Source organism: Onychostruthus taczanowskii, unplaced genomic scaffold, assembly GCF_017590055.1.
Source record: "Onychostruthus taczanowskii isolate IOZ18803 unplaced genomic scaffold, ASM1759005v1 scaffold88, whole genome shotgun sequence".
Classification (NCBI taxonomy): domain Eukaryota; kingdom Metazoa; phylum Chordata; class Aves; order Passeriformes; family Passeridae; genus Onychostruthus; species Onychostruthus taczanowskii.
The window spans coordinates 812,071-830,835 of NW_024506773.1; the positions used below are offsets into that span (position 1 = coordinate 812,071).

General features: G+C 37.9%; 1 protein-coding gene across 2 annotated transcripts in view; it reads right to left on the minus strand.

Annotated features, from left to right (window-relative positions):
- Positions 1–18,765, minus strand: part of TPK1 (thiamin pyrophosphokinase 1) — a 304,971-nt gene that overhangs the window by 117,312 nt on the left and 168,894 nt on the right. For both annotated transcript variants that reach the window (XM_041425230.1, XM_041425229.1), the window contains one exon: positions 6,481–6,576. In XM_041425230.1, coding sequence (XP_041281164.1) covers positions 6,481–6,576 — 96 coding nt within the window. The remainder of the gene's footprint in view (positions 1–6,480; positions 6,577–18,765) is intronic.

An 18,765-nucleotide genomic window follows, 5' to 3' on the forward strand; every position in this document is an offset into this window, starting at 1 on the left:
ACTGTGTTCTTGCAGACACCCATACTTCCATAAAACTGTTTAAAGGCAAAGATACTCAGTGTGTCTTGATGTTCACAGCTACAGTGGAACAGGAAGACACCTTACATGATATTAGGGTTTCTCTTTGGGAACTGGCAAGTTCTGATATCCTGTATTATAAAAAATGCATTTTGCCATGCCTTTACAATGGGAAGCATTAAAATAATTCAGCAGTGGGAAAGATGGATTAGATACTGCATGTCTTGAAGGTAGACTTGGACCGTAAAAGCTAAAATAGTCTTCAAGGATATGTCTGATGCCCTACAGGAGGGATTTACTCCTGTTGAAAAGTATTATGAAATTCTACATTTTAGAAGTGGAATTAACAGGAAACACTTCAGATTCATTTGTTTCTTTTGGGCAGGAAAGGTTTATGAAGAAGATTACTATTAATAACTCATGAAAAATCTTTTGATGCAGCACTTGACAGAATAAGAACCTTTTCATTACACATATTTAACTTCCCCTAAAATATATCTCATTTGCATTTTTATTCTCCTGTGAAGCATTAAGAAGAAAAACTCAGTAGTGTCACCAAAAGAGAACAGGTTTATTTTCAGCCCTTCCTTCTATATAGCATTTGGTGATAAATCCAGAAGCTTCAGCGTTGTTATGGTCCTTCAGGTCCAGTGGTGAGGCACTGGAACTGGTTCCAGAGAAAATTATGGATGCCCCATCCTTGGAAGTGCTCCAGGCCAGGCTGGATGGGGCCCTGAGAGTCTGGTCTAGTGTCCCTGCCTGTGGCTGTATGTTGGAACTAAATGATCCTTAAGATGCCTTCTAACCCAAACCATTCAGTGATTCTGTGATTCTTACAAAAGCTTCACACTGCAGCTTCACGTCAGCTTTGGGATTTTCCAGTCTGCCTCTCCCCGTTATTTTGGTATTTTTGTAACTTCCCTGTTCTCAAATCCTGGTAACAGACTATCCTCATTCCTAGGCTTTGCTTTAAAAGCCATTCCCATTACTATTCTGGATACCCAAAAGTCTTCAGAAATGAAAAGAAGCAGTGCTCCATCTGGAAATTACCAACTACCAACATGAGCAGCAAAGTAATGCTTTAGTCAGGAAATGAAACTGATCTATTTGCTACTAAAAAAAGCCACATCATCAGGAATAACCTCGACTGATAGCCAAAACTAAAACTAAACCAAATAGACCCCAGTGTTTGCAATAATGATACCCTTTATCTGTGGGACTTGTCTTTATATAAAAAAATTACTCTCTTTTAAAGAATCTTCTGATTTTTGTTTTAGGGTACTTTGGGTTTTTCTTCAGGGCCTTTTTTTCTCATATAAAGACAAACCAGAGAGGGCTTAGTAAGGTGTTTGAACACTGCACAGCTGAAGGTGATACATGAACATCACTGTCCTCTCTTTGGCACTTTATAAACACAGGAGTTCACTAACTTGTTTAGCCTTGCTCAGCATAAAAGAAAATGGACTGATTTGACACTTTTTTAAAAGTAGAAAGAGAAGAAGGCTTGCATTCACTTAAAAGAATTAATACCCTAGACTGCTGACTGATTGAACCTCTGAAGCGTAATTTTAAAATGGAAATGTTAGTAGAGTATCCCTTTATTGCCAAGGGTTTTAAGGACGAGTTGGTTTGGATATTTTCCCTTTTTCATACTGACACGGGTGCTTTTATCAATTTAAACACACTAACATTAAACCACTAAAAGGCATGTGGGTTTCAATAAAACTCATTTTTTATATCTTCAGCCCATATAATCAAATGAGCTGCTTTAACTTTTTTTAAGCAGAAAAGATAATAAAGCTAAATGAAAAGTCCCAGAGCTTAGTTTTAAGACTAAATGGTATTTTAGATGAAACAGTTAAGGAAAGTACAGTTTGTAACTCTGAGATAAAGATAATGGCTTAAATCTATCTTTATATTATGGGTATTCTTCTTGAAGCTGCAAAATTGATAAACATATTTTCAGTTCTCACTGGCATGAGCTGCTACAAGCTGAGTGAGACCAAAGATGCTGTTACTGAAAGAGCATTTGATGAATATTGGGAATTGGAGGATCTTTCCCGACTACACCACTAGCATGCTGGCAGACTGTGGACAAATTGCTTCTGTAATTCTGCTTTCTAATCTGCAAATCAAAGATAATAGCATACACTTCTAATGCAAGATCTCTTGATCCCCGAAATAACAGATATTGTAAGCTTGCCTATCTTTTTGCCAATTCAGTTGGTTTCATGAAATAGCTTATGTTAGTTAGGATGAGAGAAAATTAAGAACAGAAAGTAGTACCAGACAGACATAAGTTTATTTAAAGGTCTTGTAATGAAGAAAGGAAAGTACTCACGTAACTACAGAAAGAATAAAATAGTGATTAAAGCAGTAAAGCAAAATGCGCAAACCTAATAGACCATAAACAATGTGAAAGACACACACAGCAGCAATAAAGACAGAGTCATTAAGACATTTAAAAAGCACCAATTAGGGCCAGGAAGGAACACTACCAGAAAAGGCGTGCATTTATATACATACTTGCATGTGTATGTGTGTGCATGCATACTCACAGTCATGCAGAAAGAGAAAGAAAAATATCTAACAGCCTTTAGGTTGGAAAGAAACTTCAGGAATCAGATTCTCTTGGTGGTACTTCATTGCTTCACCCATCCAATAGAATACAATTCACAAATGAATTAGGGCTGTGGAGAGGGAAGATTAAGACTGATTCTAGCTTGCACATATAAAGGGTACTGCTTTTTTCTAAAATTCACAGCAGTATGTAATTATAAATACATATAATTAGGTGACTTAGATCTCACAGAATGACTGTAGTGCTGCTTTCTGCATGACTTGGCAATGTAACCAAAATGTGCAACCAAAATATGCAATGTAAATCAGAAAATAATTACCCTGAGGATTCAGAAACTATTCTAAGAGTGTTTATTTGAGAAATAAGGAAAAAGCAGTCATGAATTTGGCTAATTATTCCAGAAGATAGAATTACTGCTCTTTATATTTAACAAGGAGTTCAAAAACTAACAAGGTGATTTGTATCTCAGCTGACCATCAACTCTAGCTGCATATTTCCTTATGGTAAAGAAATTTCTAAGGCTCTTATCAAACTAACTACCAGTAAAAAATCTAAGCTAAATTTTTTTGCATCCTTCTTTACAATCAGGGGCACTGACTGTCTACCTCACCTGAATTCTCACTCTGCTGACCTCCAAGAAAGCTGTTTGACACAGTTGTCTTTCAATATTCTATTCCTCTATTCAAAACTTATTTCTTCAAAAGCTATTTGGATGAATAGGAAGAAAGAAAAGGAGGAGGATAATGGCACAGAGATATAGAAAGTAAATTACACAAACCTGATCCCTTTGGAACAAAATATCACCTGCATATGTTCAAGTGAGTTCAAAAACCTCCATGTCATAGAACTTTCATAGAGGTGACTGATAAATCAGAGCAGAAATTTTAATCCATTCAGTATAGCAGGTAAATGCTAACTTATTCTCTGACCAATGGATGGACGCCTGTTTTAAATACCTCAGTTACTCACGCTTGAATTTCATCCAGACAAACTATCTCGTGGGATTGTGGATCCACGGTATGCATTGAATGCAATTAACTTCCCAGCTGAACATATTGCTACCCAGAAACAGCAGCAAAAACAGCATGGCTGTGGCATCAATTTTTTAAGATATTAAAGAGATACTTTCCTTGTTTTGTAACTTCAACTATAAATCACGGGAAAACAAATTTGTAGTGTCTCTTTGTCTTATTCCTCTTTGACAAGTGCTTTAGATAGAGTGGGGAAAAAAATCAAAACTGGAGACATCCATATTTTTTCTGGCACCAGGAAGACATATTCTACCTAGTTAACACTCTCTGCTAAAAGAAAAGCTTTTATGACAATTTACAGAAGGAATATAACTCCACTTTGTGACATGCAAGTTTGTCCTTGTGGTCAAAAACCACAAATGCAGATGAAGAACCCCTTCTTTATCCAATTCTAATTTTCAGACCCTGGACTTCCTTTTCTTCTCAGCTGTGTGTACCCACAGCATTCAACGGCAGCTTTCTTCACTGAAAAAAAAATTGCATTCTCCTTAAAGATTTTATGTCTATGGTGCCACAGTCTGTTGCCATACCACTTGACATTTTTTATGGAAGAATGTTACCCATAAAGAAACCTAAATTAAGTGCAAACTTAGGTACTTAAAGAGGGTAAAGTTTCAGAAGAGCCAAGAGGTTGCATGCATAAACTGAAGCCAGTGTATTTTGCAAGTGCTCAGAATCTCTGTGTCATTGGGGGACCAGACATCAGGTTACTCTCTGCATTATCAGGATATTCTGAAGAACCACCAAACCTCCTACTAAAGAATTATATGCAATGCTTCTGAACAAAGGGAAAATTAGAAACTGAACTAATCATTTATAGAGTAGTGATACAGTTTAGTCTTACACTTGCTTAAGTTTCACATTTTATCTCCCCGAGTCAATGACTTCTTCAAATTCCTCAGAGAATGCAGAAGACCAGAAGTAGAAATGCATTATGCTTTATCTAGTGTGCATGAATAAGATAGCATCTTATTATGTTTTATGGAACAGGCACAGCAAACAAGAAGTAGCTAGCATTTAATGAACACAGTGCTTAGTTTTAGAAAATTTATCTGTGTTACTTCTTTCACCTCTGAAAAACTCAGATTGTATTTAAAGCCCATCTTTTACATGTACATACAATTGCAACTGAACTGAAATCTTAGGTTTAGTGCATTGGCATGAACACTGCCCAATTACTGCAATTACACTCAGGCTTGTACTTTACAAAATATCCTCAAAAATCACAATGTGGTATCCTTTAGTTAACTAAACACAGCTTTACTGTGAGAGTGATCACAAAATGCAAACTTTTACAAATAGACTACTTATTGTTTAAACACACCTGCTGTAGCTGTCATATTCCCATTGCTCTTATTTTAGCCACACATTAATTATTCATCATAAAACCTCTTGTAATAGCTTAAAAAAATGCGCTCTCTAGCAATAGCTGGGATTGGATAATGAACTGAATGCAAGAAGCATTTAAGTTCTTCTTCATTGAAAGGGCATTTCTATTAAGAGGAAAGCACCTTCCTTGCCAAATTCAAACCAAATCCTAGGCATAGGTGGCTCATCTGTTCCAATGGCACTCATTACCATTCCTGTCCTAGAAGCCAAGACACACCTCTGAGCTCTTGTGATGATAAATTATAGGGGGAAAGAAAATAAACCGTTTTATAAAGAGTTTCCTGGCTCACAGCCAGACAGTAAGAAAAGTGCATGGTGAAACCATCCCATCTCTGTCTATACTGATGGGGAAAAAGCCCCCTGATGATCAACAGCATTGTATTGAGATGCAATTGCACACAATGGGCACTGTGTGACAGCACTCCAAAGTGTCTCATGGACATTTATTGTCTTTAGAACAAAAAGAAGTTTTAAAGCAGCTTAAGCAAAAACTGGTGAATTTTTTATCAGCCTGGGGTAAGGAGGGAAGAAGGAAAGAAGGGTATTGGCATTTCAATCCCTTGCTGCTTTGTTGGAGTATATGGTGATCTCAGGAAATCAGGCAACTTTTTTATCCTGCTACAATGCAAATGGGAAAAGAGGTTTACATGTCTCTTTCCATGTTGTGCTATTGTTTTAATTTTCTTACATGCTTCTTGTTCCCACTGTGGGTAAAAGATGCAGCAGCTGCTCCCTCTCTTCACTCATACATGAAGAGCAGAAGAGAGAGGTCAGCTCTTGTTCCATGGAGAGGAAAGGGCAACAATCCCAAGAGTTCATCTGCTTCCAACTCATCACATTTGAAATTCCCAAGGAATTTTACCTGTGCATCTCAGAGACAAAACAAGGGGGTCTCCAAAATTAAACTGTGGAAGGGGAGATGGAATGTTGCCTCCCTTGCCTTTCCCATGAAGAGATAGACAACTCCATATGGGTTAAGTTTAGTGCACTGGTTGCTCTGCAAAGTCTGCCTTTGATTCCAAGGGAACATTTTGCAGAAGGAGGTATTGCTTACCATTTGTAATGTTGGTAGGATAAGATTTCCCCTTTGAAAGGGAAGAGAAAGGGGATGAACATCAAGGCTTAATGTGCCAAGACTTGAAAATATATTTACATGCCAAAGTGGAACTCTTGCTTTGAACACCAGCCACAACAGCCTTCTGCACTTTGGGTAGTTCATTAACAGAAATCAATACAAGCTGCCTTTTAAGAAAGCTAACACTTGTTCATTGACACACTTTGTAATTCCTTTTAGCAGAAGTATCAATGCTTACAAATGTGCAGTAAATTGTGGCAAAACTGCAGAATGTCAAGGCTACTGAAAATAGTTTCATTTCAGCGCAAACTTGAAAGATTAATCTAAATACAATGAGAAAAAGAGTAATTACTAAGAAACACAGAAAAAAAAAGTGTTGTCTTTACCTGGAGGCCCTTCTTCTCTATCTTTTTCTGGAGTATTTGAAGGCACTTGGTGAAATCTGTGAGGTCCTGATCCATGGTCTCAATTAACTCACATCCCTGATGAAGAAGCAACAAAAAAGATAGAGAAAAAAAAAAGAAAAAAAAAGTCAGTAATTTTTCTATTTTGAGAACTAATGTCTTTGGTGAAATTAACTGCAGACAACCAGACAACCACTCAGAGTCTCTGCATGGAGATGCAGGATTAAGTAAAAGACCCTTACAGAACCTAGTAACTGTAGGTCCCAGTTGAACTAGTTACTATGAACCAACAGTTTGACAGGTCCAGGAGTATATACTCAAAGCCACTTGAGTGCATCTGTGAGTTTGGATAAGGATGTTTTACAGTGGTCTGCCGGATGGGCAAATTCTGGTGTAGTGAGTCCTGGGTGATTGGTAATTTTCAGGAAAATGTCTGTCCTCTCTGGCGTTGCACTTATTGTGTCTCTGCTACAAACATTCAAATCTGTATAAATGTGAGCACAGAAAAGTGTTCAAGCACCCCAGAAACAGTGTAGTTGTACTGCAGTCAATTCGCAGTGGTTCAACAACAGTTTCCTTGCACTGGGGTATTACGGCTCAGAACATGTTAGAGAAGAGCAGGAGCTCAGATTTCTTAACTGAAAGTTAAGGCTATTTCTAAGTCTCTGATAAAAAGCTGAGTAACGAAAAGTGAAGTGTATCTACCACATAAAGTCACTATTCAAAAAGGTTTAAAGAATAAAAATTACCTAGTACAGCATTGTGAATTAAAATTAGAATCATACACATTGGATTTAGAAGTTTCCTCTCCTACCACTTCAAGGTTCCCTTAAAAGCCTTCTAGCTTTGTCTTACTTGACAGATTTTATGTTTCTGCTATACACAATAACAACTGATAAGAGAAAAGCATTCAGAATACAGAATCTTTGTATGTGTGCCTCTGTGTAGAAAGTACATTACTCTGTTACATCAGAAAAAAACCCAAACAACAAAGCCAACATAAAAATGTTAAAGTTGCCTTTACCTTGGTGATAAAAATAAAGTAGAGAAGACAAAATTTCCAAGATTAGTGAAGGCATGGAGTTTAGTGAATTGCATGCAACAAAGTAACAACCCTCCAATAGGAAGACACACTACCACTGAAATGCTTTCCCACACAGCCAGAATGCATATAAAACCAAATAAAGTCATCAGGCAGTAGGGGATTTTGATAAAGTAGAAGAGTGAGAAGATAATAACAGGCTTTCCCTTACACTTCTCTCCTCAAAAACTTCTGAAAGAAAACTGGTCAAAAGTAGCAGTCTTTTTGAGACCTGATATTGCTCTAAATATTTTTCAAGTAGTAATAATAGGCTTGCCAAGATGAAGCAGCATGTAGCTGCAACAGCACATGTAATCAGAGACCTCCATTGCAGAAGTGATGCTGCTTCCCCTGCCAAGCGGCGAGGGAAAAGGTAGTTGGATTCTGCACTCAGTGCTAAGCACAAAACTCTTTGAAGAGCTCATATCTTCACTTTTCTCTAGAAAAGACCTAAAACGTACAATTGGCAAGAGGAGACATGACACAGGCCATCTGGAGCCCGTAATGAACATGTGAGTCCGGCAACATCAGCCAGAGACACCCAGTGAGCCCAGGAAAGGAGCCCAGAGGGTTGTTCAGTCCCACTCAGGAAAGCTCAGTCAGACCTGAAAACTACTGAAGGGAGCTTGTTTATCAAAGCCACTCTAAATGAAAAAGTGTCACATTCACTAAGGATGGGGTGTTCTCAGATAGTTTTGACATCAGCACTGATAGTGGGAAGAGAGACCAAGCTGTGAGAAACCATGAACAGACAGGACCTCAGTATTTCTCAGACAGCCTCTGAGCAGCTTGAGAACATGACAGATGAAGACTAAATCAGTCGCAGGGACAGCTACTGCTGAGTATGGGAGAAGACACAACCTCAGTTGCCAGCTCTTAAATTAGCAGTGGAGAAGTCAAGCCTTTCATCTTTTGCCAGGGCCATTCCTTGGCTTCACAGCATTGGCAGAAGTAAGCGATGAATGAAAAATTTAATCCCCACTCTGCTTCAGCAAAATACTCCTTCCTGCAGTCATTAACAAGCCTGATGTTGAACAGGCAGGTTTGTCAGCAGAAGGTAGGCTGCAATTCTACTTTCCACACAAGGAATATCAAGGTGTCTGTTTTTTTTTTGTTTTGTTTTGTTTTGTTTTTTGTTTTGTTTTGTTTTGTTTTGCTTTTTTTTGGGGGGGCAGGGGGTTGGTTGTTTTTAATGATGGTTTACAACATCTTAAATTATGATTTATTATTTTATGCTACTACTAGAAACATTTCTTTTGAGTTTAATTCTTGCCTAGGATCTCAGGATATTCTTTGACAAAAAACTATTCTAGAGGAACTGCAACGTACTACCAAGGCAAGAAAACATTAGCATAGTGATTGGAGGGCACTGAAGGTCATTCAGCTCTGGGAGAAAGCTGTGCTGCACCATGCACAGATAATGTAAGTTCAGCCCTGCTACTGTTTTCTGTGCATATTCACAATAAAAGGCCTCAAACACATATCACTGGAATGCAGTGTAAATATGTGAATGGGATGTCAGATGCACTGTTCATTAAAGGCAGAGTACTGCACCTATGAGTACAGTAAGAGCTGGTGCTTATAAGTGCCTGGAGCTGTTTACTCACTGCCCGTACCTTCAATGCTTTACACAAGTACTGCTGCAGATCATCATATCAAAAAATGTTGATAGAGTGTGACCATTAAAGCCACCACTTTCTTCAAATTAAATTGTGATTTCTCATTCTCTTTCCACATCAAACAGATAGCCAGTTGCAGAATCGGCAGAGATTGTAGTCCTGCTCCTTTTGCCACAATGTCAAAGAGACTGGCATGGTCAGATTGAACAGGGGGAGGGGACATGCAGCAGAACTGGATCCTCCATCCTCTTTACAGTCTTGCTGAATTTAATGTCTGTGCAGTTCATGTTCGCTGATGGTATAAGAACCTCAGATAAACCTGTTGCTCCTGACATATCAAGTCCAATATTTTATGCCACAGAACTGGAAGACAATTGTAATGCAGTTCCTTTCAACCTTCACTGCATTATTCTGGAATGACAAAAATCTTAAGACAGAGCTATCCAATGCAGTCACAGTTTAATGAAAGGACAGTATAACAATGCAAGATAGGCAATAACACATGTAGTTTTATAGATACCTGCTCAACTAAATAACATTAACTTTTGGTAAGGAAGTTTAAAAGCCAAACAAATTTAACATTAGGAAAGGTTAGAAAAATCAATAGCACACAGCAGGAAAGAGAACAATAGATTTCATCTGATGACAATACAGCTTTGGTGAATGATAGGATGAGGCACAGAGTATGAGGCTTTTGCTGTTCTGTCTTATTATAGCAACTACGGGAGGCGCTTTGCTAAAGAAGGAGGAGTGTGTCAGACACACTTAATAGGATTGTTGAACCCTATATTTCAGACAGACAATTCAGACAGGCACTGAAATGTCAATCTGAACATCTCGGCATTTCTCCATTTTTAGAAATGTTACACAGCACAGGACATTGTATGTCTGTAGAAAGCAGTGTGTAGTTGCCCATTCTCCCTTGTTCTTCTTAATCTTTTATTAAGAGAATGTAATGATGTAATGTTTTTGGTTTGTTTTTCTTTTTTTTTTTTTTTTTTTTTTTTTTTTCTGTAACCTTTCTGAGTATGGGAACATAATTAGAACAGAATACATAAAATATCCTAATGTGTACTCTATATCCCTGTTCTTCCTATGGCAAACCATTTAACACTATCTTTTGAAGCCTGTATCTGGCTGTGCTCAGTGGGTGCACCAGCAACATTCAGTTCAGTCTTTTAACAATACCTGAGCACACAGCCTTAACTTTTAGCTATCAATCTCAAACAGATGCGCTTATTTATAGTGCTAATGCCACATATCCTCAAGCAAAACAAGGAGAAAGGAGACAGCATGTAGATTCTCTCAAAATTAGAGCACTGACAAATAAATTTTAAGAAATTTATATACATTAAATGTTATCTCCAAACATTCTTCTTCTCCTAGCCATTACCTACACAAACAGCAATGTACCCACTTTATTCTAATATTTCACTGACCAACTGAGTAAGAGCTGTAGATTCTGAGAACTATTTCATTTGGAAGCGACTTTTCAAAGTCATCTGGACTGATCTCTTGCTAAGAGTAAGTTAGATTTGCTCAGGTTTCTCAAGGCCCTTTCCAGTTCAGGCTTAGCTGGAAATGGAGTCACATCTCCCAGGATGGAAATGCCACTTCCCTGGGCAACCTCTTCCTTGCTTGACCACTCTTGTGAAATTTTTTTTCCCAGTGTCAAACAGGGATCTCTTGTATTGCAAATAGTGGTTGTTGCTTCTTCTCCTACCTCAACTTAAGGAAGAATCTTCTTTTGTTTTCTCTCTGCCCTTCCATTAGAAGGTTTAGGACAACAATATGATCTGCTGCTCACCTTTTCTTCTGGAGGTTTGAACCTGACAGTCCACATCAGCCTTTTCTCATGTCATATGTTTTAGACTTCCCTAAAATGTATTTCCCTCACTTGTACTGTATCAGCATGCAGTATTTCCTCCTTGGAGAGCGTGAAGAGGTCATTTAAGAGCAAGGAGGTAGAGGGTTCCCAGATCTTCTTTCCTTGTAAAGTAAATTTCTGGCCACAGGGAATTTCATTTTGCTCCTCTGGTATCCTCTTCCTCTTTATTCCACCCAGAGAATAACTCCAGCCTTCACATTCCTCATACACTAACTGCAGCCACCTGATAGTTTTGGCCTCCCCAACATTTTCATACACAAATGTGAAGCAGACAAGAATTTACATCCTGAATTGGACTCAACAACTCTAGGAAAAAGCATACATGGATTGAAGTAAAATACTGCTTTATGTACAGGAAGAGGAACAGAAATGGACTGCAGGATCTGTCTGCAGGTCTTGGACTAGGCCCAGCAAAGAAGATAAAACATGCGGATGCATAACCCTACAAGTTCAACAGATGACAGACATTACATTCTACCAGCTCGTCTGTAATAGGAGGGTGGTTTCTGAGGCCAGAGCATTCAATCAGTACCAAAAAGGAAAAAAAAAAAAACAAACCCCATAGTTGGGGGAAATTTGTTTGCAGAAATGGCAGAAACCCAGACAGTGGCTGTTGGCCCAGTATTCCACAGCTAATCCAAAATACCTCTACCAGAATTGAAACCAAGTTTAGCACAGGATGAAGATGAGACAGACTAGAATGTCACAGGACACTTCTGAAAATGTTTAAAGATACAGGACTGTAGAGAGACAGGCAAAAGAAGAACCTCTAATTTGAGCTACTTCTAGCCATAAAAGTTGCATAGATTTCCTATAGGTGGTAAGATTGACTTAACATGATGGCACCAAACTAACATGGCTGGTTTATCTCTATGAATTACAACCAGCAGGAAATTAGTGAATTGAAGCCTTTTGCATTTGGGGAGTAGGATGCAAGTAAGGAAGGCAAAGCAGTTAAGTTCACTGACTTCTTTTTGGGAATTTCAAACACTGTTGAACAACAGTGTTGAACAGCTTCTCTTTAACTCAGTTTAACTGTAAGAACTGTCTTTCAATTTCTGAAATGGAGAAAAAACCAAGTATGTGCAATTAGTGAAAATTATTTTTTATATTTAAATTGCCAAAATACTTAAGTGAAATTAGTTTTCTTCTAGTTTTTTTTTGGCGCAAATTTGGCTGACTGCCTGGCATCAGTACAAACTTAATACTGTATGGGTTGCTTCGCCCCCAGTCCGAGGATTCATAATGTTTTCAATCATCCAATTGCACATTAAGGGATGCTGCCATTCAGATTGACTAAAATAATTCATTAATCATGTTGAAACCTATGCTCTGCAAGCCAAATAATTGAAATTTACATTCAGGTGAAAGCCTCATTACTGAAAAGCAAACCAAGAATATTCAGGTTTGACTATCACTTCTAACATTATATAACATCACTTTATTTATTAAACAAGTACTATCTTGTGGCAGAAACAAAATCAGTAAATATATGTAAACATATGCACAGTTCCACAACCCAGAAGCTACATGAACTTGTCAAATTTGACAAGCATTTAAAACAACAACAACAAAAACAACAACAACAAAAAGCAGTGCTCTGTAGTTGAAACTGACTGCAACAGCTGCAACCTCTCCTCCCTCTCCCTATTTCTATTTTGATGTGATTTTTTGCACAGTAAATAAAATGTTTCCTGTTTTTGTTTTTAACGAGGCAGCATGTGGCTTCTGGTGGAGGATTGTTTTTTGACACCATCCATTTTATGTTGAGATAACGGCGATGAAAGAGTTCATCTGCATTAATATGGCTGCCCCCTTTCAAAAGTAAAGTCTATTGTTCATGAAATAGCAATTATTTAAAATGAACAAAATATGAGTCTGTTTAGTTGGTATCTGACCAATACCAAAGAAAGCCACTGCACCTTTTTTGCAATTTATTAGCTACCAAAAACCAGAAACCCAAATGTTTCTAAATCTAAAAAAAAAAAAAAAAAAACCCAAATGGAAGCAATCTGCCTCCCTGCTCCTCAAATAAAAAAAATAAAAAAAAAGTAAACCAACAAACCCCACAAGCAGACAAAAAAAACCCCAGCACAGTTAATGTTCCATTTGCTGGAAAAATTCCCAGTATGTATCCATACTGGAGCAAATTCTTTTGATGAATTAAGTTTGGTGAATGAAAGCAAACAAATGCCCACAGGTCAGAAAGTGCAGTAATATACACATCACTACAACACCTTTATCAGAAGGCCACTAACATCTTTTAAACCTTTTAAATAACTGAGCAGAGAAGTAAGAGTGTTGCGTGAGAAAGGTCTGTCAGGAGGTGCAGTCTCATATTAAACCCATATCTCTCCATAACCATTTCTTGCATTTAAACAGTAGACCTACTTTTGTACATCCCTGTGCAACCCAAAAATGTTATTTTTTCAATCTGATGATTAAAACTGAGCACAGTACAGCAGTGACAGCCACCTGCTATTTTTGGATCTTCTCTGAAATTTCCCTTATGTGCCCTTTTCTGATAAACAAAGGTTCAGAGAGAGGAGTTTTAATTGATGGTCAGTCTCTGTCTGTAATCAGTACTATAAAAAGCTTTTGTCTACCAAGATGCTTAGGCCCTTTGGATCCTAACCCAGCCATGGGTCTGATTACAGTACCTTGCTTTTCTTGGAAAATAGCTTGAAAACAGTAATTGCCCCTCTGTGCGCATTTATGTACTAAGATATGAGGTAGCTCTTGGAAGGGAAATCAGAGTGCTGGAATTGCACTAGCATCTGACAAAAGGGAAGCACGTACCACTGATTGTAGACGGCAAGAGCCACTACCCAGTTGTGCTGATGACAGTCTTTTTTGTTGACTTGCGTGCGCTTTGAACCAAGACAAAGAAGTATATCATTTTCAAAAATAGGGCAACTTCACTTAAACACATACTAAAACTGTCTTTGGCACTTGTACCAATGCAAATAAGAGTCAAGAACTCTTCTGAAATAAAGCAAGAAAGAAAAGCTGCCTTAACCACAAATCCTACCTGCACCCCACAAAGCTGAAGAAATAGGGCATGCAGTATTCCTTGCAATTCAATCATTTGAACTGGGAGGAAGCAAGAGAGGCCATCTACATTTCAAATATTCCACACCAATTTAATTGCAGTAACCAAACAGGTTTTTGTTTTGGCTTTTGTGATTCCGTTGTTGTTGTGGTGGTTTTGTTTTTGTTGTTTTGTTTGTTTTGGTTTTGTTTTGTTTTTTGTTTTGGTTTTTTTTGTTTGTTTGTTTTTGTTTTTGTTTTAATTAAAAGGGCTTCAGGTTAACAACTCTTGCTTTTTACTACATAGGATAACAGACACTCTACAGAAATAAAGTTTATAAGCAGACACTGTATTTGAATAGACTTCAGTTTCCAGACTAATTGCCAATTCTCAAGAACATCACAAGGTAAGAAAAACAAGGAGAAAACAGCATGGATTGTACTGAGGTGTTTTCAAAGATGTGGCTGACAAATTTTTTATCCTAAACACTATCTTAACATGTTCCTTTGACAGCAGCCAAGAAATGTAAGAGCACCACGACTGTGAAAAATACATAGAAAATAGCCAAAGAGATGTTAACTTGGATGGCATAAAATTCCATGCAAGGCATTTCTAATCATTAATCTTATTTAAATACATATGACTAGTACACCTAGTTCCTCTCTCTTGCATTCGGACAGACTTTATGCAACAGAATTTTTTTTCCTTAGCTAGTATTTTTTTCCTTAGCTAGTATTTCCCAGTCCTTATTTTCAGAGGTATGTAATTGCTCTGAAAAGAATTTCGATTGTGAGAGTAGAGCTGCATTTTAAATATTGATTACTGGACAGATTTTATTGAGACCAGGCTCCAAATGTCTGCTAAGGCCAAAAAAAAAAAAAAAAAGTATTCTTACACAACTGTGACAACTCCGTCTATGAGTACAAGATGAGTACAAAGGGATTTGAAGATTTTGATTACCTGAAGACAGTAAATTGAAAGGAGAAATATCCTTCTATCATGCATAAAACTCTAAAAAATGTGTTATCAAGACAATTCAATACCTCTTTCCTTTTTGGCATTGGGATATTAATAAAACCAGCAAAATTAGTCTCAAGACTGATTCATCAGGAAAGATACTAATTACTTCCCACTGCTTGTTAGTTTTCTTATGAATCGCTGCCTGCCTTTAATTTATGCCTTAAGCTCTAACTTGGCTAGATATGTGACTACATAATACTCTTTTCTTTTCTTCTTATTGTTCTGTCTGACAGTTTCTACAACCTCTCAGCCTCAGTGTAAGAGCTGTATATCACAAGGAATAGAAGAAACTTTCTGTGAGGAGAGTTAATTCATTGTATATAATACCCCATAATTTCAGGATCATTTAATATAGATCAAAAGGAGAATGCCAAACTATACAAATTCTCAGCACAATGCAGGTCAGCTTCTGTGTTCCAAATTCTAAATGACATTCCTGTGCTCTCTTCCTCCAGTTTTCCTTTCCAGTCTTTTCAATGAAAGGAATGGCTAATTTAAACTTATGGAAATCTCTCTTGCTTTATCTAGGCAGATGGTCTATGACAGGCAGATTATATAACATTTCCAATATGTGCTGGCACCTGAGAGAGGCAGGAGCTTCACATTCCTGAAAACTGGGTATCTCCCCACACTGCCACACCTGGTCTACATCCTACTTGCATATTTATAGGATACCACAAACAGTAAGGCAGAATGAAGGAAATATTTGTTGTTATCCATACATACTCCATGTTAACTACAGGTAGAAAATGAACACCCAAAAGAGATGTTGCTTTTGGGAACTTATTGGAGGAAAGTTCCTAGCCATACCTCAACAGCTTCACGTCAGAAGCAGCAATGCTGTAAAGAATGCCAAACTCAAAGGCACATTACTATTAATTTAGTTATATCTTCTGTACTGCAAAGAATTTTGTGGTTCCAAGAATGAGAAAGGCTACATAGGTTTTGCAAATGCCCAATGTTAATGTGGACCAGTGAAAACAGGTTTCACAAACTCAAAATAAAATTAAATTGTTCAGTATTTTAACAACTACAAATATTGCAAAGGTAACAGCAATAAAAATACATAACAATAATAATGATAATAACAGCAGCAGCAGCAACAACCACCACTCAGCTTTATGATCCTTTTCCATCAAAGATCACCAAATTATCTAGGAGCAATGAACAGAAGTAACTGACATGCTGACATTTTGACAGACATAAGGGAAAGCTTGGGAAATTAAAGCACTGCCCAGCAGAGCAGTTCTGACTTCATCACTAGCAAGTATTCTACTGAATATGAACACATTTCCAAGTGAAATGCAGGCTATTTGCTGTATTTCCAGAGAACTGAGGTTGATTCTTGAATAATAATAGGTCACACATCATATTCACACAGTTGCTGCATTTTCTCTTTGTGGAGGATTTCAAATCTCAAGTGAAATTGCTGAACAAATGTTCAGTACTTAGAACTGAGAGCACTTGATTACTTGCTAAGTTGGAGACCAGTTTTATCTTCAAGGTCTGCTTTTTGATAAGCAAAGGTTGTAGGTTTAAAAACAGAGAACACCTTGAAACTGGGCTGTATATCCTTCTCCCTGTCTCTCTTTTCCACATGAAATATAAATGACTACTCAGAGGAGTGTTCAATTAGAAATCAGAAAATACAAGCTTACTGTACTGAAATTATGCGTGACATGCTTCAAGCTTTGAACACATGACAAATATGACATCAAATAAAATAAATAACATATATCCAACTAACTGCAGTTACTCTGCAAGTAATACAGAGCTTTGCAACACAAGATTTTGCATTGGTATATCCTAGATCTCTCCTAGTGGGATTTTCCTTTGCTCTGTGTAGCAACAGTGATTCCTGAAGTGTCACTTCTAGCTCTTCTTACAGATAGCTGTGATCCCTGGCAAAAGCACGCTAGCACAGCATAATGGGTACAAGCATGACAAAGGCACCAAATAGTTAACTTCTTGTTCTAACAGGTTCTGGTCAGAACCCACTCCACTAACTATGCTGTGAGCACTGATCACAATCCCCTGGACAGCCTATATATTAAAGGGATAAATCACAGAACAACAGAATGTTCATCTCCAGAAAGCAGGGGTTGCACTCTCATGTTTATTAATGCTGTAGGGTATGCCTAAAGCAAATTAAACTGAACTGAAATCCGTGTGAAAAATCAGATCCCATGATCTTCCCCTACATGACTAAGAACAGGATTTGGCCTCCTGCATCTTCTTTTGAAAAAGGGCAATGGAACTGTCAGGCATATTCATAATACAAAATGCAAACCACTGCAGTTAGTGCAAAGAGCTGGAATGGGTTTGCAGGAACTGAATGCAGCAAAAAAGCTGAGTGTCATATTGTGCTAAAACAGAAATGCAAGTGAGAAAACGAGCTGGGTGCACACACAGGGGCAGACTGGTCTAACAGACTACCTGGAAGGTGCAAGGATGCAAGACATTTCCCTGTCTACTGCCTAGACAAAGCATAAGGCTTCAGAGCATCCAGCTGTGCCCTGACCTTCTCATCAGCTACCCAGGCTAACATGATTGCTGAGTGAACCTGACCTAACACTCACTGATACCAGTACTCAAGACAGTAAGTCTTTTTTTATTAAAAATAAATATAAAATTTCCATAACGCACTACTCTAACACATAATCAGATCTCTAAGGATATGGGAGCTTCTCCTATTCTGCTTTCCTTCTACCCATACTCTATTTTCAACTACTGCTGTTAGAAAGAAAAGAAAAAAAATATCAACACAAGCTTGTGCATTTTGATCAGATACCTAAAAAAACCTTACAGCTTCAAAAAGCTGTGAGAAGATGCATCAGAAGCTCAGCAAGGCTATATGTGCACATTTCTAAATTTTTGTTTTAGCTCAATCAAGTCTTCCAAACATATTATTTTCACTAAATTTTGCCTGAATGGTAAGTTGGAAGCAGATCCACGCGGAGATAACAAGACATGAAGAGACACAATCCCCCAATTCTGAAGTTTTCAGAGTATTTGGCACTTTACTAACTGGGGTTTGTAGACAATGGTTATGTCTCTACCATAGCCAGTGCTGGAACTGGAAACTGTAGTGGAGCTAACCAAGCTTTAGTGGGCAACAGAGCTCAGCCTAGACTGTACCTGAAAGCCTCTTGTCCTCTCTGGTGGGTCTCACAATCTAAACAGGTCTAAATACTGCCACTGCTCCAGAGCTAGGAAGGTTAATCCAGTTCACTGCAAGGCAGGTTATGTCCACACTGAGCATGCACAGAACAGCACTATGAGCAAATCAATGCCACACCTTATTCTACCACTCAAAAAGCTCTTCATGCACAGCAGTTTTAAACAAAGACGAAAACTAGTGACTGCCTTTAACCCATTCTGTTAAAGATTTGTCAGACACTTCTGAAGGTATGAGGACAGTTGCAAGGAAGGTACTTCCTAACATTCTCCAGGTTGGGATTTGCTGTGAGAAGGCAATATATATACACTAATCAGATGATAAATTATGGAGATTAAACTAACCTTCAAGTTATCCTGTCCATACCTCTAAAGAGAAAGTTTTTCTCTGTTCTTTCTCAAGTGTTGTGTTCAGTTTAATTAAAAGATTTTTCCAAAGCCGCAGAAGCTT